At 41.9% G+C, this 22,280-nt stretch overlaps 1 protein-coding gene across 2 annotated transcripts in view; it reads left to right on the forward strand.

The window, feature by feature from the left end:
* The window catches only part of MYO1E (myosin IE), a 434,647-nt gene that overhangs the window by 273,934 nt on the left and 138,433 nt on the right, over nucleotides 1–22,280 (forward strand). For both annotated transcript variants that reach the window (XM_030188689.1, XM_030188678.1), the window contains exons 13-14: nucleotides 4,879–4,965; nucleotides 21,051–21,218. In XM_030188689.1, the coding sequence (XP_030044549.1) occupies nucleotides 4,879–4,965; nucleotides 21,051–21,218 (255 nt within the window). The remainder of the gene's footprint in view (nucleotides 1–4,878; nucleotides 4,966–21,050; nucleotides 21,219–22,280) is intronic.

The following is a 22,280-nucleotide window of genomic DNA, read 5'->3' on the forward strand; positions in this document are numbered from 1 at the left end:
AAAAAAAAAAATAGAGCCTCTTGTGCTTCAAAACTGTTTCACATCTACCAGGAGTAAAAATAAAAAGCCACACCAGATACTGCTTTTCATTATGGTTTTGTCTATTTTTGTGTGTTAGGCTTATGGAATTATTTTCAAGGTCATTTGGTTTTATATCTATACCTCTAACAGGATCTGGAGCTGAGAAATTTCCTCAGAAGTTCTGCCCTGTTTCTATCTCCCATGAGTTAGAAAGAGAAGTTAAGTTTTTCTTGGAAAGAGAGAAAGTAGAAAAGTTATAGCTGCTAATTGAAAGACTGATTTCCATCTTTTCCCTCTGCAAGCTACAGTCACTGTGCAGAGAAAAGTCTCAGGGCCTGTAGTGCTTTAGAGTCCCTTTGAGATTACCTCCCCCCCCCCCCCCCACACACACACACATATACATACACACACCCATATTTTGCCAGCAACGGTCAATGTTTTTTGTAAACACCCTCACCAGCTAAATTAGCCCCAGTATTCAATCCTGGGCTATGTCTGGACACTGGCACTGAATATTGGGGACTTATTTTGGGCGGGCTGGGCACCAGAGCTTATGCAGGTCTGGCCGATATTCAGCCTGGGCCACATAAGAGAGTTATGTGGATGCCAGCACTTAATATCGGGCTGGCACCCACATAACTAATTTTTTTTAACCCTCTCAATTCCCTTCGCAGCCTCTCTAATACCCCTTACCACCTCTCCCCCTGGTCACGATGCCCTGCCCCTCCCTCCACCCCCCATGTTTAGGTGGGCCCCCCCCCCCAGGGCTACCAGTCTCCCTGGTGGTCCAGTGGGGCTGCGGCGATCTCTTCCCCAAAGACTCCCATTGGATCACAAGGGGGATGGGTAGGGCCAAGGGGTGTTCATTTGGGAGGGAGGGGAAGGATAGGGCATCGCGGTTGGGGGTAGGAGGGATGAGGGTATTAGAGAGGCCAGGAGGGGGATTGGGAGGGTTTTAGAAAATAATTTGTTATGCAAGTGCCTGCTCAATATTCAGTGCTGGCACCCGCATAGCTAAGCAGCCTAATTTAGGACAGCTTTTGAGCTGTCCAAAATTAAGATGCTTAGCTGTGCAGGTGCAGGCACTGAATATTGCCAGCACCCGCATAGCCCCTGGCTCCTCCCCAGTGCTGCCCCCAGCACTGCCCCTGACCTGCCCACTTAATTTGCTTTGAAAATCATCCAGTTAGAATCCAACTTCATCTCTCTAGAGGCCATTTTTATTTTACCCAGGTCCTCTTTATTTAAAAAAAAAAAGATAAAATACAAAAAGGCTTATTGTCAGCAAATCATATTGTTTGTTGGCCTTTTGCACTATTTTTTTTACCATTTCCCTATATTTTTGTTAAACGCAGCTTGTAGCTAGGGCAGTGGTTCCCAAACCTGATCCTGAAGGCACCCCAGCCAGTCATGTTTTCAGGATGTCCACAATGAATATTCATGAGAGAGATTTGTATGCAATGGAGGCAGTGCAATCTATCTCATGAATATTCATTGTGGATATCCTGAGAACCTGACTGGCTAGGGTGCCTCCAGGATCAGATTTGGAAACTACCGAGCTAGGGATTCCCATGTTTGAGAACTACTGTCTTGCATGTGAAAAGTTGCTTACCTGGATATCAATCCACAAAAATAACTTTATACAATGCACCATTCTAGAGAGCTCTGAGAGCTTAATTTATTCTTTTTCAACCCATGCTCCATATATGCTGATGATCTCAGAACACTTATTACAGGTCAACAACTTTGCTTGAATGAATTCTCCCTGTAGCTATTGTTGTACTATATGAATGTACAATAAAATAAGCATATATTAAAATCTGTACAAAACTGCAGATTTCTAACACCATGCAAGTGTGCTGTACATATGCATGTAGAAAATATTTAGAATGGCAGAATGAATGTGTGAACTATGACTGAATGAATGTTTATGAAAGTGAGAGAAAAAAAGTTCTCTGATATGTTCCCTGAAACTGTTTAAATCTGAGAACTCCCATTTTGCTGTGCCCCTTTGATAGGCCTCACGTGTGAGTTTCTGAATGTGCTATTACTTCTGTTACCAACTTTGCTTACCTACCTTTTCTGATCCTGTTCCGCAAGCCCTGACCGGTGCCCATTTCCCCGACTACGATCTGTCTGCCAATTCTATACTGTTTCTGATTTGTTGGCTTTGTTGGCTTTGATCTAGCTTGTCCGATCACATTCTTGACTTTTGTTCCTGTACTTCTCCAGCCTCCTATTATCTGGTGACTTGTGACTAATACTAAAACTCTAAGAACACTTTGGACTCATGCCTTAAGTTCTGACAACTGAGTACTAGAGGGCTTAACCTGAAGGGAAAGAAGGCTGATATAGATGAACACGCATCCTAGGCCTGAGGCCCCTAGGTTCCTCAGGTGTTGTCCGGTTTTGACAGAAAGAAAGAGCATGAGGAAGGGATCTAACAATAGTAACATAGTAACATAGTAGATGACGGCAGAAAAAGACCTGCATGGTCCATCTAGTCTGCCCAAGATAAACTCATATCTTGAATTTGTACCTGTCTTTTTCAGGGCACAGACCGTATAAGTCTGCCCAGCAGTATTTTCCGCCTCCCAACCACCAGTCCCGTCTCCCATCACCGGCTCTGGTACAGACCATATAAGTCTGCCCTCCCCTATCCTAGCCTCCCAACCACCAACCCCTCTTCCCCCCACCTGCTCTGCCACCCAATTTCAGCTAAGCTTCTGAGGATCCATTCCTGCTGCACAGGATTCCTTTATGCATATCCCACGCATGTTTGAATTCCGTTACCGTTTTCATCTCCACCACCTCCCGCGGGAGGGAGGTGGTGGAGATGAAAACGGTTTCTGATTTGAATAGAATGAAAAATAAGCATTGAGTGATCTAGGAGAGATGGTGGGATTGTTATATGTTTTAATTTAGGGGTCAGAGTATGATTGTGATAGCATGAGCAGGGTGGAGCACAGAGCACACACAGCCAAGCCACAATGTAAAAAAAGCAAAGCTTGTTCCCTTCATAGGCCTAGAAATTCAGGATTACACATACAAATCTTATAGTTCATTTCCAGCCTTTACATGGAGCTCACTTCTGCCAGCCTACTGAAAGTCACAGTGTGCACAGGAGTATCAGCTTTGAATTCAGTATTGGAGTATCAGCTTTTAATTCAGTATTAAACAAACAGGAACAAGGCCTACGTCCTGCCAGGCTACAGAAAGTCTCAAGATTGAAATGAGAACTTTTCCTACCCTGATCAGTCTTCTGTTCCTTCACATATGTCATGGAGGCATGTTCCTTCCTACCCTGGGCCTCTCTGGCTTGTCTCATCCCTGGGTTTTTTTCTCCCCTGGTTGAATCATTCCCTCCCTGCTGAGAACTCTAGAGCTAGGCCTCTTAATATGGCTCTGTGAGGAAGTGTGCTTAAGGGGGCCTGGCAGTTTCCTATACACTCCATCACAAGGATAAATTGGTTTTTAAAAGGCAAGCATTGTAATACTAGTTGAAAAATACCACACTGGCCCTTTAAAATTGACTTCACTGGGAAGCTGTAGGCAGCCTTTACAAATAGGGGAGAATGTTAAATTTTTTTTCTTTTTGTTTTCTGGTAAATTAAAAAAAAAAGAATGTGCCAATTAGATTTCCTGTTTTCCTCAAAATGCATAAAAGTTTGAGAGTGTCAAAATCGGTCCCTTATGAGATAATAGGAGCTGCAAGAATGTGGCAATGCTCTAGGCATAAAGCAGGAGTACATATTGGCTATGTGAGCTGCCAGAACCAAATAAAAGGTGTGTAGTATATGAGCAAATGAATGTTTTCAGGAAAAATAACAACATATGAATAGCCCTACTGGGTCAGGCCAAATAGTAGCAACATTCCATGCTACCAATCCCAGGGCAAGCAGTGGCTTCTCCATGTCCATCTCAATAGCAGACTTTGGACTTGTCCTCCTGAAACTTGTCAAAACCTTTTTTAAACCCAGATACACTAACCGCTGTTATGACATCCTCTGGCAATGAGTTGCAGAGTTTAACTATTCTTTGAGTAAAAAAATATTTCCTCCTGTTTGTTTTAAAAGTATTTCTATGTAACTTCATTGAATGTCCCCTAGTTTTGTACATTTTTGAAAGAGTAAAAAATGGATTAACTTTTACTCATTCTACACCACTCAAGATTTTGTAGACCTCAATCATATCCCCCTTAGTCATCTCTTTTCTAAGCTGAAGAGCCCTAACCTTTTTAGCCGTTCCTCGTATGAGAGGAGTTCCATCCCATTTATCATTTTGGTCACTCTTCTTTGAATCTTTTCTAATTCCACTGTATCTTTTTTGAGATACAGCAACCAGAACTGAATGCAATACTCAAGGTGAGGTTGCAGCATGGAGCGATACAGAGACATTATAGTATTTGCTTAAGGAAAGTCCTTAAGCAAAGTGAAAGATGTTAATGTTTCATCTAGGTTGGCTCCTTCTGTGCAGGCCAAACATCATTTTTCAGGCCATGAAAATAAATTTAATTTTTATGACAAGTATTTGCTTTCAATACCAGTTGCTATTAGTTTATTTTCACCACCATTCACCCTCCAAAAGCCATAAAAGAATTTTGGTGATTCAAGCCCATTGACTTTTACAAATTTGCAAAAATTTGAGCCTGTGTTTGGCAGCAAAATCATGTATGAAAGTGGAGAAAAATCAAGTTCATGCCAACTAGGAAGAAGATTAGTTAAGCCGCATAACATGTCCAAAATGTTTGTAAATTAACAAATTTGAAACACTGAGTTCTGCAGAGCAAGTTCATTATATTCATAAAGCTGTGAGGAGAATTTTCAGCTTTCATATCTCTCTTTCTCCCTCTGACAGGAAGAGTACGTGCAAGAAGGAATTAGGTGGACTCCTGTTGATTACTTCAACAACAAAATAGTGTGTGACCTCATTGAGAACAAAGTTGTAAGTAGCAGATGTCAATGTCGACAAAAATGTAATGTAAAATGTGAAGACATACACAAATACAAATTCTGATACTGCATCTGTAACATTAGGAAAAGTCTGCTTGGTGTCTAGAATAAAGAGCCAATCTGCTTGTGAATATACCATCCAGAGGGGATTAGTGTAACATCTATGAAACTATTAATATTTCATGATTTCACCAACATTTTGTTTCAGGGAGCGTTTGGTAGTACTGAGTACCGGCACCTTTTCCATTGCATGCTAAAATTGACCCATGATCCTGACTATTCTCAAAGATTTTACAGTTAATAATATAACGTATCCTCTTGTATCCTCAATGAAAATCTTAGGGGTTACAATTGATCAGTTTTTATCCTTAGAAAGTCAAGTCTCGAATGTAGTCTCTAGTTCTTCCATATGCTTTGCAAACTAAAGAGATTGTGTTCATTTTTCACAAGACTAGTCTTCCATACCTTAACCCAATCTCTTGTTCTAACAAAAATTGACTATTGTAATTCCATCTGTGCTGGAATTAAATGCGGTCTTCTTAAAAAATTACAAACTGTTCAAAACACGGCTGCCCGTCTAATTTGTAAATCACCACGCTTTGCTAAAACTACCCAACTCCTTCATAATTTACACTGGTTACGTATAAAGAACAGAACTTCGTTCAAGCTATGTGCATTGGTGCATCAAATTTTGGGGGTTGTTTACTAAAGCTTAGCTTGAGTTATCTGCAGCAGGGCCCATTTTATTCCTATGGGCCCTGCTACAGATAACTCGAACTAAGCTTTAGTAAACAACCCCCTTTATTTAGTATGCCACCATCCTATATGATTGAACTCATTGATGTACCTCCACGCAATGCTTCCGTGTCATCCAGAAAATATCTCATTTTACATTTCCCCAGTTGCAAAAATGTATCTTGCAAAACAATCCACAATGCTTACTTTTCTTATCAATACACCAAAGTCTGGAATATATGGGAATGGAGTGGATACTGCGCCATTTATGGAAGAAAGAGTTTATAAACAGCTGGAGAATCTGAAGTTGGACAAAGCTATGGGGCCAGATGGGATACATCCCAGGATACTGAAGGAGCTCAGGGAGGTCCTGGTGGGACCTCTTAAAGATTTATTTAATAGATCTTTAGCGACAGGAGAGGTTCCTTGGATTGGAAACGAGCGGATGTGGTCCCTCTTCACAAAAGTGGAGACAGGGAAGAAGTAGGAAACTACAGACCGGTAAGTCTCACCTTGGTGGTAGGAAAAATAGTGGAGTCGCTGCTGAAAGAAAGGATAGTTAACTTTCTAGAAGCCAACGGATTACAGGACCCGAGGCAACATGGCTTTACCAAAAGAGAATCCTGCCAAACAAATCTTATTGATTTCTTTAACTGGATGACCAAAGAAGGATGAAGGACGTGCACTAGATGTAATCTACTTGGATTTCAGCAAAGCCTTTGATACTGTCTCCCACAGAAGACTTGTGAATAAACTGAAAGGGCTGAACTTGGGACCAAAAGTGGTGAACTGGATAGGTAACTGGTTGACCGACAGGTGACAGAGGGTGGTGGTAAATGGAATCCGCCCGGAGGATAGGAAAGTGAGCAGTGCAGTTCCTCAGGGGTCAGTGCTGGGGCCTATTCTGTTTAATATATTTGTGAGAAATATTGCTGAAGGGTTGGAAGCAAAGGTTTGCCTTTTTGCGGATGACAAGACGATAGTCAATAGAGTGGATATCCTGGAGGGAGTAGAAACAATGAGAAGGGATCTCCAAAAGTTAGAAGAATGGTCGAGAGTCTGGCAGTTAAAATTTAATCCGTACAGGAAGGGGGGAAACAAGATGGCGTCCGGAAGGGAACGCTAGCTAGACGGCTCGTCACCCGTTTTCCCTCAATCTTTAAAAATTATTACCTTGAGATGCCGAAGCGGAGGGGCAAGCAGCGGATGACTCCCTCCACAGCTGCTGTGGTTTCGGGACCGATGGACCGTTTTGCGATGCCTGTGAGAGGTACGGGGCAGGATTCCTCGCTGCAGGAGGGAGCGATGGGAGGTTCCTCGCTCCCTCAGCTTGAGGACGATATCTCCTTTAGCCCTGAACAGCGGAGCCCTCCGATGATGCCGGCAAGGGGTCTACAGCAGGGGCAGGAAGCACTCGGCGTCTCTGACCTGGAAGTGCATCCAGTAGAGGGAACTGCAGCAGACCAAGAATTGCCAGCTTTGGAAGCTGGAGGAAAAAGAATCAATGAATTGCTGGCTGGGAATCAGGAGCAGACACTGAAGAAAGATTTGACTGAGCTTGCTACATCTAGTAAGTCATTTTTGCCTTCTAAACCTGGGAATATAACTCTTGACTCGATTTGGGAAGCCTTGGTAGGGCTTGAGAATTCTTTTTCACAGAAGATATCTCGGGTGCTACAAGCAACTCAATTGCCTCTGGAAAAAATTGAAACTTTAGAAAATAGAATGAGTAATATTGAGAAATCTTTATTGTCATATAATGAAGCATTAAAAACTTCTCAACAAATACAAACTAATTTGATAAAAGAGAATATTATATTGCATCAAAAGACTGAAAATTTGGAAAATCAACTAAGAGCTAAAACTCTTAGGTTGATTAATTTTCCAAAAACCTCATTAATGGCTCCACTAATAATGTTTAAGAAATATTTATCGGACATTTTAAAGATTCCCGAACAAGCTTATCCTCCAATTTCAAAAATTTACTATCTACCTCCATATAAAATTGAGAAACAAAAAGATACAGTGGGCCAACAAGAACAAAGATCTGATGCTTCATTTGACATATTGAATTTAACGCAAGAATTTCAAAAAGAAGAAATGACGACGACTCCAGCAACATTGATTGTCTCTTTCGTGTTAGAACCCGACCGTGATTGGGTCCTTAAACAATTTTTCCGTCATAGAGATGAACTCTTTATGAATAATAAAATTAGAGTATTTCCAGATATTGCTAGAGCAACACAGAAGAGACGCCAAGCGTTTTTGAAGCTCCGTCCAAGGGTCCTACAGTTGGGAGGACTATTCTGGTTAAACTTTCCATGTAAATGCGTGATAAAAGTTAGCTCAGTTAAATATATTTTCTATGATGCAATTCAATTAAGTAATTTTCTTGATTCTAAGTTTGCAGCTAATCCTAGTCAGCAAATGCAGGCTCTGTCTACATCTACTCCGTAAATAGGATAGTAACAGGCATATTATGTTCTCTTCTTTTCTTTTCTATCTTATGTATTAATGAGAATAAGTTTTCCTGGAATTTTACCTTGTTTCTCCTCTTAAATGGTGGACTTGAAATGGACGAGATAAAGTAATTTCTTTAGAATTTGAATTTCCTATGAAAATGATGTATAATTTCTTCCATTTTTTCCATTACAAGTGTTCTTGTAATAATTTGTTAAAACTTATAAATAAAATAATAAAAAATAAAAAAAAATGTAATCCGTACATAAGTAATGCCACACTGGGAAAAGACCAAGGGTCCATTGAGCCCAGCATCCTGTCCACGACAGCGGCCAATCCAGGCCAAGGGCACCTGGCAAGTTTCCCAAATGTACAAACATTCTATACATGTTTTTCCCAAGTCCATTTAGTAGTGGTTTATGGACTTGACCTTTAGGAAACCATCTAACCCCTTTTTAAACTCTGCCAAGCTAACCGCCTTCACCACGTTCTCCGGCAACGAATTCCAGAGTTTAATTATGCGTTGGGTGAAGAAAAATTTCTCCGATTTGTTTTAAATTTACTACACTGTAGTTTCATTGCATGCCCCTTAGTCCTAGTATTTTTGGATAGTGTGAACAGACGCTTCACATCCACCTGTTCTACTCCACTCATTATTTTATATACCTCTATCATGTCTCCCCTCAGCCGTCTCTTCTCCAAGCTGAAAAGCCCTAGCCTCCTTAGTCTTTCTTCTTAGGGAAGTCGTCCCATCCCCGCTATCATTTTAGTCGCCCTTCGCTCCGTACTCCACTGGGGTATAAATGATGGTCTGGTTTTTTGTGTTATTAATTAAATAATTTTTACAAACCCCCCCAAACATATACTCATACATTCATTAAATCAAAACATAAAATGTGAAAATGTGCAAAACTAATTTTTTTCTTTTTTATGCTAATTGTGCTCAGCATCAGGGTATCCCATACTGCAATGGCTGGCCATCCAAGTTTTAGGATTTTACCCTTATAAACATCATAGCACCCTACCGCCTCCCATGGTATTTATTCGTATACAGTTCTTATCCAAGAGCTTCTCCCCTATAATTAACTTTCTCAACTGTTATTTTCACTACCACGTTACAGGGTACTTATCTCAATGTTTGAAAAGATGACTCAGCTCTTGCAGGGTAAACTGTAAACTCCTTATATTCTCAGAGGTGTTCATAGTCCTTGATGTTATTATCGCATCATATCGGCAGTTCCCGACATGTAACATAGTAACATAGTAAATGACGGCAGAAAAAGACCTGCATGGTCCATCCAGTCTGCCCAACAAGACAAACTCATATGTGCTACTTTTTGTGTATACCCTACTTTGATTTGTACCTGTCCTCTTCAGGGCACAGACCGTATAAGTCTGTCCAGCACTATCCCCGCCTCCCAACCAACAGCCCCGCCACCCACCACTGGCTCTGGCACAGACCGTATAAGTCTGCCCAGCACTATCCTCGCCTCCTACCACCGGCTGGCTCTGCCACCCAATCTCGGCTAAGCTCCTTAGGATCCATTCCTTCTGAATAGGATTCCTTTATGTTTATGCCACGCGTGTTTGAATTCTGTTACCGTTTTCATTTCCACCACCTCCCGCGGGAGGGCATTCCAAGCATCCACTACTCTCTCTGTGAAAAAATACTTCCTGACATTTTTCTTGAGTCTGCCCCTCTTCAATCTCATTTCATGTCCTCTCATTCTACTGCCTTCGCACCTCCGGAAAAGGTTCGTTTGCGGATTAATAATTATTAAATATTTGAAGGTCTGTATCATATCACCCCTGTTTCTCCTTTCTTCCAGAGTATACATGTTCAGGTCATCAAGTCTCTCCTCATACGTCTTGTAACGCAAATCCCTTACCATTCTCGTAGCTTTTCTTTGCACCGCTTCAATTCTTTTTACATCCTTCGCAAGGTACGGCCTCCAAAACTGAACACAATACTCTAGGTGGGGCCTCACCAACGACTTATACAGGGGCATCAACACCTCCTTTCTTCTGCTGGTCACACCTCTCTCTATACAGCCTAACAACCTTCTAGCTACGGCCACCGCCTTGTCACACTGTTTCGTCGCCTTCAGATCCTCAGATACTATCACCCCAAGATCCCTCTCTCTGTCCGTACCTATCAGATTCTCCCCGCCTAACACATACATCTCCCGAGGGTTTCTATTCCCTAAGTGCATCACTTTGCATTTCTTCGCATTGAATTTTAATTGCCAAACCTTAGACCATTCTTCTAGCTTCCTCAGATCCTTTTTCATGTTTTCCACTCCCTCCCGGGTGTCCACTCTGTTGCAGATCTTAGTATCATCCGCAAATAGGCAAACTTTACCTTCTAACCCTTCGGCAATGTCACTCACAAATATATTGAACAGAATCGGTCCCAGCACCGATCCCTGAGGCACACCACTACTCACCTTTCCCTCCTCCGAGCGAATTACATGCATACATGTTTCGCCCTAAGTGTCCTCAGGAGAACAAATAGACTGTGATGAATCAGCCTCGCCTCCTCTCAACTGGCTGTAAAAACGCCGGTGCATGCGCAGCTAAAATTTAATGCCAAGAAGTACATAATGATGCACTTGGGGTGCAGAAACCCAAAAGAGAGATACCGAATAGGAGGGGAGAGATTAGTAAGCTCAACTCAGAGGAGAGACCTTGGAGTGTTGGTTTCGGAGGATATGAAGGTGAAGAAATAATGTGACAAGGTGACATCTGTGGCCAGAAGAATGCTAGGCTGCATAGAGAGGGGTATAACCAGCAGAAGAGGTGTTAATGCCCCTTTACAAGTCGTTGGTGAGGCCCCACTTGGAGTATTGTGTTCAGTTTTGGAGGCCTTATCTTGCGAAAGACATCAAAAAAAGCGGTGCAAAAAAAAGCTACAAAAATGGTATGGTCTTTGCATTGCAAACCGTACAAGGAGAGACTTCCCGACCTGAACATGTATACCTTGGAGGAAAGGAGAAACAGGGGTGACATGATACAGACGTTCAAATATTTGAATGGTATTAATTTGATCATTGTGCTGCGGCAGCAAGCAAATAGAATGTTAGGTATTATTAGGAAAGGAATGGAAAATAAAAACGAGGATGTAATAATGCCTTTGTATCGATCCATGGTGCGACTGCACCTTAAATACTGGTCGCCGCATCTCAAAAAAATATGTTGGAGTTAGAAAAGGTACAGAGAAGGGCGTTGAAAATGTTAAAGGGGATTGGACAACTTCCCTATGAGGAAAGGCTGAACAGCTTGGGCTTTTCAGCTTGGAGAAAAGACAGCTGAGGGAAGATATGATTGAGGTATATAAAATACTGAGTGGAGTGGAACGGGTATATGTGAATTGCTTGTTTACTCTTTCCAAAAATACTAGGACTAGGGGGCACGCAATGAAGCTACTAAGTAGTAAATTTAAAATGAATCAGAGGAAATATTTCTTCACTCAACGAGTAATTAAACTCTAGAATTCATTGCCATAGAATGTAGTAAAAGCAGCTAGCTTAGCGGGGTTTTAAAATGGTTTAGCTAGCTACCTAAAAAAAAGTCCATAAGCCATTTTAAAATGGACTTGGGAAAATCCACTGCTTATTTCTGGGATAAGCAGCATAAAATGTATTGTACTCTTTTGGGATCTTGCCAGGTACTTGTGACCTGGATTGGCCACTGTTGGAAACAGGATACTGGGATTGATGGACCTTCGGTATGTCCCAGTATGCCAACACTTATGTACTTAGGAGTACTGACATCTTTTTTGCTATATAAAAAAACCTTGGTTCCCATGAAGGTAATCCAGAGATCACTACCAACTTTCTTCCCACAGGTATGCTCCAGCCATCACATGCCATAAACTCCATGTAACCGTGTAACTATGGAGTTGCTGATGGCAACTGGCCCTGCAGTTTAAATTCTGGAATGACTGGAACGTGCCTGGTGGGGAAAATGTTGTCAGTGATCTCCTGCACAAACTAGCAGGATAGGGTTACCATATTTGTGGAGACAAAAAAGAGGACATGAAAAATAAAAATGGTTGCTACCTTTGCTAAAGAAATATTTAATCATAGCAAATGTGTAAGTGGATTTTAGTTAATGAACATGCATCAGTGACTGACTTGGAGTACAGCAGTAGACAATAATCTACTTTTCAAACACTTCTGAACAAGTCTGAGCCCAAGCGTACTTATCAAAAGAGCAGCCGGCTTCTGAGATACGTGTGAAATTCTTTCCGTGATATATGCTTAAAGGTGTACTGCATGAACAAACTTTCTTTGACAGATTGAGCCAGAAGGGAAACAGAGAGGAGATCAGCAATGCCTTTCTGTCTTTTGAGCACTCCCATGTGTCCAGACTGACTAATAGGCCAGAGATGGTTATTCTTATTATGTAGGTAGGTATGTTGGTCATAGACACATAAAAGGAAAATAGGATATTTTCCTAAAAGTTAAAAAAAAAAAACTGGAGGACATATTTAAAGAAGTCCAAAAGGAGGACATGTCCTCTTAAAAGATGGCATATGGTAACCCTAAACAGGAATATTGGAAACCACATTCATTAATTTATTTTATCACTTGTGGATATTGAAGGTAGAATTCCAAGACAGAATATGCAGATGGTCTTCTTGTACCTCATAACGTCTCATGGCTATAGCGATTTGCAACCGCTAACCAGCTTTTGATTTGGATTGATTTTCAAAGACAAAAGACCACAGCTGGGCAAATGTATAGCCGTATTCAATCAAGAAGAATAGGGATAAGAGACCATGAGCAAGAGAAATGCTAGAGAAAAAAAGAAATTCTTTAGTGAAGTCTCTTGACTCTCCTCCACAGTGTTTTTCTCTGTGTGATATCCAGCAGGCCAAAACAAGCCTTTGTGGCCTGGCTGAAGCTTATGTAAATAGACTGAGGGAGCAATAGAGCCAACAAAGAACAGAAAATACTAAGCAAGAGGCAGTGCAGATAAGTAGTGGAAGTTAAACAGAGCAACCTTTTCCAGATGGGCTGTTTTTCTTGACTTATAAAGCATCAAACAAAGGAATCATGTGGCCATTAGTGTGATCCAGGGCAAGGCACACAGTGAGGACACTGAGCTGATGGGTTGCATGGTGCTTGTGCGCAGGGTCACTGCCTAGACTCGGATCTATGAAATGAATGATGTCAGAAGCTGATTACCAGCAGCCACTTTAAAAATGAGCTTGACCCACATCTATTGTAACTTATCTGTACTCCGAAACCCACTTCTACCTTTTCACCTCTCTGTGGAAAACAGTTTGACAGTCTTGTTCTGCTCAGCCTGTAACCTTGGCATCATCTTGATCTCCACGTTCTCCTTCTCTACATGCATCCAAAACAACATTCCCCTAATTCTGTAATCTTGCCCACACAATTATATGCTTAGAGCACAAAGTTTTCACACCAGCTATAAAATAGAGAGTTGCACGGGGATAGAAATTTCACCCATCCCCGCCTGCCCCCACTGGAATCTCTTCCATCCCCTCCCATCTCCTGTACTAAAGTAACCCAACTTGGGGTAAAATAACTCAACTTAACAATAGTCCATAGTGATAATTTCTCCTCTCAGTGCTTTTACGGATTTCAATGCTATCAACCATATCCATTAATTTTTTTAGTGCTATTATAATTACCATACATCAAAATCAATCCCAAGCACATACACACTTCAATAATATAACTTATAAAAAGATGTAAAGATTTCACTTTGTATAGGATCTTCAGAATATAATGCGACTATACTGCTTAGTGAACTTCCATCAGGCAGTAAAGTGCAAATATGTGCTTGGGATTGATTTTAATGTTTGGATTTGCAATTGTCCCCGCACACCTATAAAACCACGTCTGTCCATTCTATGTGATTATAATTACCATGGCACAAGGAAAGGATAGGTAGGCTGTCCTGGCACTACACTTCTGCGGGTGCCCCACAGAACCTGCGTCCATCCCTGTGGGAGTCCCGTGGACCAAGAGGTGGGAATCAAGGAAAAGCAAAGATCTAGTGGGGGTATAAGGTAAGATTAAGGAACACAAATAAGGAGGTGTGTCAGTACAATAGGCTTTGTGTACCGGTGTTAAAATCTTAAAACTAATTCAATGAGAAAAGGGAAGCCAGTGAAGTCGAGCAAGTAAAGGGGAAGCATGATCACAGAATTTAGCATTAGTTGTGACATGCTGCCGTGCTCTGGAGAGTCTGAGTGCATTTCAGTTGGAACTGGGGAAGTCCTGCGTGAATAACATTATAATAGTTGATACATGAGGTAAGAAGGGCATGAACTAAAGTATGAAAAACCTTAGTATCAAGGTAAGAATGTGAAGAACGAATTTTATGAAGAATGTGAGCCCCTATTTTCATGAGATTAGAAATGTGTGAATGAAAGGATAATTGAGAGTCCAAGGTAACTTCAAGATATCGGAAGGAGGTTGATGGTAAAATAGGGAGATCAAACAGGTGGAGAGGGTCAGAGGGTGGGGAAAGATCCCCCGTTATCCAGCAGACCATGGTTTTCCTCTTGTTAAACACTTGCTTCTTGGGGGTCAGTTGATGCTGTGCTAGTGGGAGGATTCGTCGCTCTCTACCTCCTGTGTCCTGGCCTCTTATTATTTTATATAACTCACCCAGTTGTAATCACAACCCACAGCAATCTTGAGAATTTGGTCTGAAATAGTTGCATGGACAAATTCCTACAGCATGAGACAGGCAAAATGTCGGTGAAAGCAGGGCGAAAACCCAGAGATGGTGTGTGCCATTCTGAAGGCAAGATGGTGACGCTGCTCCCGGCAGCAGTGTCGGAGATAGCAGAGGAAGCGCTGGCTGACATACCTAGAGCGGTAATGGGTGCATTAGGACCAAGATTTGAGACTTTATCGAGTCAAATTGTAAACGTAGAAAAATTGCTGACAGAAGTGTAAAAATGTACAGCGGAACTCGAGTCACGGGTTTCCGCCCTGGAAGATACTGTCCACGAGGAGACCGCAGAAATGGAGACATTAAAGGTGCAGTTGAAACAGCATGCTGACAAGTTGGAAGGCTTGGAAAATCGCTCAAGGAGAAGTAATTTGCGATTTCTGTGCATCCCTGATACTGTTCCTGATGCTCGACTTTCACTAGTATTGGAAGAATGGTTGGCACTGGAGTTCCCAATGCGAGGGGTGTGGGTACTGCTCCAGATTTTGATGGATACAAGAGTAATTATGACAATTATTGCTATACAAATTTCTCGATGGAACTTGGGTCTGCTTCGAAAGGCCAGCTGGTTTCTTAGCTCTAATGGGGATGAATTTACCTTTGCCTTGGTGGTGGCAGGGACACTGAGGTGTGCAGAGAAAGGGTGGATTACTTGTGATATGATATGATATGACTCAGATGTAATGACTGCTGGAAATTTAAACATACTTTCCTGGAATGTGTATGGAATAACATCCCCGGTTAAAAGAACTAAGATTTTGACTTTATTGCAACATCACCATGCAGACATAGCATGCCTACAAGAAACTAAACTGTCAGATCCAGAGCATCTTAAATTGAAGCGATCATGGGTCGGAGAGATTTATTATTCCTCTGCTGCTAATAAAAAGGATAGTGTGGTGGGTTTGATTTAAAAAAAACAAAAAAACTTGCCTTGTGCAGTTGAAGAGATTTGTAAGTATGATTCTGGAAGATATATACTCTTACAAATCACTTATCTTGATACTACCTTTTTCTTGCTGGGGGTATATGCTCTGAATGTGTATCAGCATTCCTTTTTCTTAGATCTGGCACAAGTAGGGGGCAAAGCCCTGGGGCATCCCTTATTGGTAGCAGGTGATTTAAATAGAGTTTTGGATTACACCTTAGACCACTCTAGTGGATGTGCTGCTCCAGAAGAGACCACTAACCAGAAGGGGGTTCAATATCTGTGCAGTGCATTAGATTTGGTTGACACCTGGAGGTTATTACACCTGGGAGAAAGAGATTACACACATTTCTTGCGTGCCCATGGCACTTGGTCTCGAATAGACTATATATTAGTGTCAAGTTCATTTTTTTTACTTTGTTTGACAGGCAAAGCTGGGTCCCCAGGAGGTGTCAGATCACTCCTATGTTTATATTCAGTTAGAAATGGGAAATGTTGGGTCTACCTCTAGAACATGGAGATTTCCCTTCCATCTTGTGTAGAAATGGAAGGCATATGAAACATCTAATGCAGAATATAAAGATGATCCCCAACTTTTCTGGCCTCAGCCAAAGCTGTTATTCAAGGTGAGGTAATCGCCTATGTGGCTGCACGTAAGAAATGTATAGCACAGGGGGTTTTACATTTAGAGAAAAAGTTAACTATAGCAAAGAGAGTATATATCAGCGGGCCCACACAGTCCTTGAGAGAGGCATATTTAGCAACACAGGTAGCACTTAACTCACTTATTCATGAGAGGATGAGGAGAATGTTAATTTTCCTTTTTTAAGTTTGGGAATAGACCTGGGAGGTTATTGGCACAACTTGAAAAGCAGTATTATGAATCCCATTATATACCCTCCCTGCAGGATTCATTGGGCAAAGTGTATACATGGTCAAAAGATATAGCACAGTGTTTCTATCACTATTTTCAAGTATTTTACATTGCTCCTGAGGAGCCTGATGGCCCTCAATTGGGGGATTACCTAGCAGATTCCGGATTACCTTGGTTATCACCTAAACAGCCTGCCAGTTTATAGGCTCCCCTACAGGCCAAAGAAAATCAAGTCTATTTTAAGCAATTAAAGTGCCATTCAGCCCCTGGGCCGGATGGCTTTTCGGCGGAGTTTTACAAATTGCTGGCCCCCCAGTTGATTGGCCCATTGCATTCTTATTTCATGGAGAGCATTGAAGGTGGGAGTTTTCTGGCACACTTGAATATAGCATTGATTTCCTTAATACCAAAGCCTGGTAAACCAAAGACTAAGAGGGGCATAATCGAAAGGGGTGCCCAAGTTTTCCTAAGGATGTCCTCGCAGGATGTCCTGGCGAAGGGGCAGGGAAACCCATATTATCGAAACAAGATGGGCGTCCGTCTTTCGTTTCGATAATACGGTTGGGGACGCCCAAATCTTGACATTTAGGTCGTCCTTAGAGATGGTCATCCTTAGACTTCGTTGTTTCTGATTTTCAGCCATAATGGAAACTAAGGATGCCCATCTCAGAAACGACCAAATGCAAGCCCTTTGGTCGTGGGAGGAGCCAGCATTCGTAGTGCACTGATCCCCCTGACATGTCAGGACACCAACCAGGCACCCTAGGGGGCACTGCAGTGGACTTCAGAAAAAGCTCCCAGATACATAGCTCCCTTACCTTGTGTCTCTGAGCCCCCAACCCCCCCCCCCAAACCCACAACTGTACACCACTACCATAGCCCTTAAGGGTGAAGGGGGCACCTAGATGTGGGTACAGTGGGTTTGTGGTGGGTTTTGGAGGGCTCACATTTACCATCACAAATGTAACAAGTAGGGGGGAGATGGACCTGGGTCCGCCTGCCTGAGGTCCACTGCACCCACTAAAACTGCTCCAGGGACCTGCATACTGCTGCGATGGACCTGAGTATGACATTTGAGGCTGGCACAAAAAATTTTTAAGTTCTTTTTTGAGGGTGGGAGGGGGTTAGTGACCACTGGGGAAGTAAGAGGAGGTCATCCCTGATTCCCTCCGGTGGTCATCAGGTCAGTTCATGCACCTTTTTGTGCCTTGGTCGTAAGAAAAACTGAACCAGGTAAAGTTGTCCAAATGCTCATCAGGGACGCCCTTTTTTTTCCATTATGAGTCGAGGATGCCCATGTGTTAGGCATGCCCAAGTCCCGCCTTCGCTACTCCTCCGAAATGCCCCTGGGAACTTTGGTCATCCCCACGATGGAAAGCAGTTGGGGACGCCCAAAAACGGCTTTCGATTGTGCAGATTTGGGTGACCTTGTGAGAAGAATGCCAATCTTCCAATTTATGTCGAAAGATGGGCGTCCTTCTCATTTGAAAATAAGCCTGTAAGTGTGACTCCTACCGGCCCATTTCCTTACTAAATTCAGACATTAAAATCTTAGCATGCATCCTTCGTAATAGGATGGGGTCTTTACTCCCAAGCATAATAAGGGATCATCAGATGGGCTTTGTTAGGGGGTGACACTCGATCATTAATGTGTGGAAAGTTTTATTAGCTATGGCTGGGGCACAGATGAATGGATCCTGGGTCTGTTGGTGGGTATAGATGCTAAAAAGGCCTTCGACCAAGTCCGATGGTCTTACCTTTTTCCTGTTTTGCTTTACTTCGGTATTTCGGGCTGGTTTTATGATGCTATTCAGCTGCTTTATGAGGGCCCTATGGCATCTGTTTTGGTGAACAGTGTTAACCTGATCATGTTGTCATTGACAGGGGGATGATCAGAAGCAAACACCGGCGCTAGAGGCTGTTAGCGCCATACTAGCGTTGGCGTTTGCTAATGCCCCATGATCAGGGGGCTGGAGGTCTGGCGGACCTCCGGTCCCCCCGACGATCCCCCCCCCATCAGGTTCAGGGAGGGCTGGAGATCCGGTGGGTCTCCAGTCCCCCCTACCCCCCTACCTTGTGGGTTCAAGATGGGAGGGTAGCCTGCCTCCCTCCTCTTCCTGCGATGCTGCAAAATGGCGGCACCCAGCCCTGCCCAGTATATCCTTATATGGTGTATAGCCCCGCCCAGCGCATCACAGGATACACTGGGCAGGGCTGGGCGCCACCATTTTTCAGCGTCGCAGGAAGAGGAGGGAGGCAGGCTACCCTCCCTCCTCCAACCCACAAGGTAGGGGGGTAGGGGGGTAGGGGGGACTAGACCACCAGGGACCCCTTTCTGTTTTTTAAGTACTTATGCAAACAATCTCACCACCAACTACATAAGTGCTTCTGAATATCATAAATGCTTTCTCTCTATCACATCACCAAAATCTGTTCTTTTTCTGAGCCTCTGTTATCAAATTCTACTTAAATTCCTGCAATCTGTCCCTCAGGTCTCCCAATGAATTATCTCATCCCACTTTAGGAAAGGAAATGGGACTTGATATACTGCCTTTCTGTGTTTTTTGTAACTACATTCAAAGTGGTTTACATAGTGTTAACTTTAAATGTATAGTCATATTATTACTATTGTACTTATTTGCTATTTTATTCTCTGATTTTAGTTTGTAAACTAACAAAAGGGAAAGGTGATGGGATTTGATATACCACACCACCTTGCTGTGGTTACAATCAAAGCGGTTTACATATTATATACAGGTACTTATTCTGTACCTGGGCAATGGAGAGTTAAGTGACTTGCCCAGAGTCCCAAGGAGCTGTAGTGGGAATTGAACCCAGTTCCCAGGGTCAGAGTCTACTGCATTAACCAATAGGCTACTCCTCCACTCCACTTTATAAGTGTAAGTGCTTTGAAAATGAGCCTCAAAGTGAATTGAATGAGTGTGAGTGCACAAGGAGCAACATAAAAGAACTACCCCCCCCCCTTTTTTTACAAAGCTGAGCTAGTGGCTGCCGCAGAGCAATGCCAACACTGCCGATTCACTTTGAATGGGCAGTGTTGGCATTACTGCGTGGCAGCCACTAGCCCAGCTTTGTAAAACGGAGGTAAATTTGTAATGCAAAAACTATTTAAAATACAAACAGGACCATGAAAATTTTTAAAAGTGTGAAGTGCATAGACATGAATAATTTAAATAATGGTGACTATCAAAGACACAGTGTGCATATAAAAAATGGAAGTAAAACCAACAAAAGAAAATAAAACAAAAGGCTAAGAAGTTAAAAATGGTATGGCCAGTCTGCAGATACATGTCGACATAAGCCGCGACTGATGTTAGTCATGTTGATTTTAAGCATGAGTTTCCTGTAGACTCTTGTTTGTCCTTTAAGTGTGTTTTGCCAAAAGTGTAAGTACTCTTAAGCAGAGACTTCCTCTGATATGCAGCTGTTCCAGCACAATATATGTCTATTAAATCCATAAACATGATAACTAATGGTAACAGTAGTAGAGACACCAAAACTAATATAAATTGTGGCTTATTAACTATTTATACAGTATAAGAAAATTTAAAACTGAGTGGTGCTTTTTTTTTCCATATGACAAGGGTGATGTTTCTATCCATGAATGCAAATAAAACCATGGAACAATATATGGACAAAAAATATGTATATCTTCAAGTGTAAGGGTTTTTTTTTTTTTTACTAAAGATTAACACGTTATCTGTAGCACATAACTTGCACTAATCTTTAGTAAAAGACCCCCTAAGTTTCATGTTTGATAGTAGCCTAATGGTTAGTGCAGTGGCCTGGAAATCAAAACAGCTGGGTTTGAGTCCCACTGCAGCCCCTTGTGATTCTGGGCAAGTCATTTAACGCTTCATTGCCTCAGGTACAGAATAAGTACCTGTATATAATATGTAAAACGCTTTGATTGTAACCACAGCAAGGTGGTGTGGTATATCAAATCCCATCACCTTTCCCTTTTGTTAGTTTACAAACTAAAATCAGAGAATAAAATATTAAATAAGTACAATAGTAATAATATGACTATACATATAAAATTAACAAATTAACAGTACATAAATATTTAAAATCAAAGCCCATTCCTGAGGACCTGGGGCCATCCAGTACTCCTTTGAATCGGCCAACTAGATTTCATACAATTCTTTTATTGAATCAATTTAGGTTACTAGTTACAGGCTGAAAAGGTTTGAATTGAGCTTAATACATTTTCTCTCTTTTTTTGAGACTTCATGGCATTTATGTGTGCAATAAAATAGTGTTTTGTCAGACTTTTGAAGTCCATAGGACTTTGGGAATGAACACTGACCCCGCATCTCATCATGTATCATTCTTTCAGAATCCACCGGGTATTATGAGTATTCTGGATGACGTGTGTGCCACAATGCACGCTGTGGGTGAGGGTGCAGATCAGACATTACTCCAGAAGCTTCAGATGGCAGTTGGGACGCATGAACATTTCAACAGCTGGAATCAGGGGTTTATCATTCACCATTATGCTGGCAAGGTAACCCAGGACACTAACTTACATTAACAATTAAAAAAAGCAAAACAACTGTTTGTTTTTTTTGTGAACTTCATGAAATTAAGGACCCCTTTACTAAAGTGTGTTACAGTTAATGTACAAAAATGGGCTAATGCGCAACAGCATTAAGGCATTTTGCAGTAGTTTGCCTATTATCATGCGGTAAACCATGTGTTAATGAATTTCTCAGAATATCTCCCCTCGGGGGATGTGACATGGGCGGGGGTCAGCATGGAAACATTATCCAGTTACCTCTCTAATACTATAAACTTTTGCATTCAATTTTCCGACTAACTTGCAAATTTGCGCACGCAAGTTTTAGGTTGCGTGTATAACTTAATTCAATATTTGGCTGTTAATTGGAGTTAACAACTAATTATTGGTTATAACTGGCACTAATTGGCACCACTTAGCTGTTACGTGCATAACTGCCTTTAGTTGCTATTCTGTAAGTTGTGTTCTCATATTCCAGAATGTACAGTTTCAAGGTGGGCGTGGAACTGGGAGGGGCCTTGGGCATGTCAGGACGTGTCTGGCAGTTACATGTCCTGATTATAGAATACTGTCGTTTACGTGCTTAACTGCCTACAGTTAGGTGCGAGCATTTTTGCCAGGCATTAATGCGCCTGAAATTAGGCGCATAAATAAAGACATGCTAGTATTCTATAACGGCTGTTGAGCACAAAACTACCATTACAAAATTCGCACTTAGTGTACGTAATCCTGGTGCCTAAAGTTTGGCAATCTTTTGAGCATTTAGCCTTTAGCACATTATACTTACCGTGTGCTAACTGGCTAACTCACAGTTAGCATGGGAGCATTAAGCATCTTATAAATAGGAGGTACTAAGTGCTTCCACATTAACTGTGAGCATGTGCTCTGTACTAATGAGAACATTAACACACGACCTGAATATAAAAATACAACAATGCCTCCACTAGTTGCAGCATTAGATTTGCAGCTAATATGTGGTAATCCCACATTAAGCCACATTAACCGCAAATCTTAACGTACTTTAGTAAAAGAACCCTTATTGAACAGTAG

Source organism: Microcaecilia unicolor, chromosome 1 (genome assembly GCF_901765095.1).
Source record: "Microcaecilia unicolor chromosome 1, aMicUni1.1, whole genome shotgun sequence".
In the NCBI taxonomy this organism is placed as follows: domain Eukaryota; kingdom Metazoa; phylum Chordata; class Amphibia; order Gymnophiona; family Siphonopidae; genus Microcaecilia; species Microcaecilia unicolor.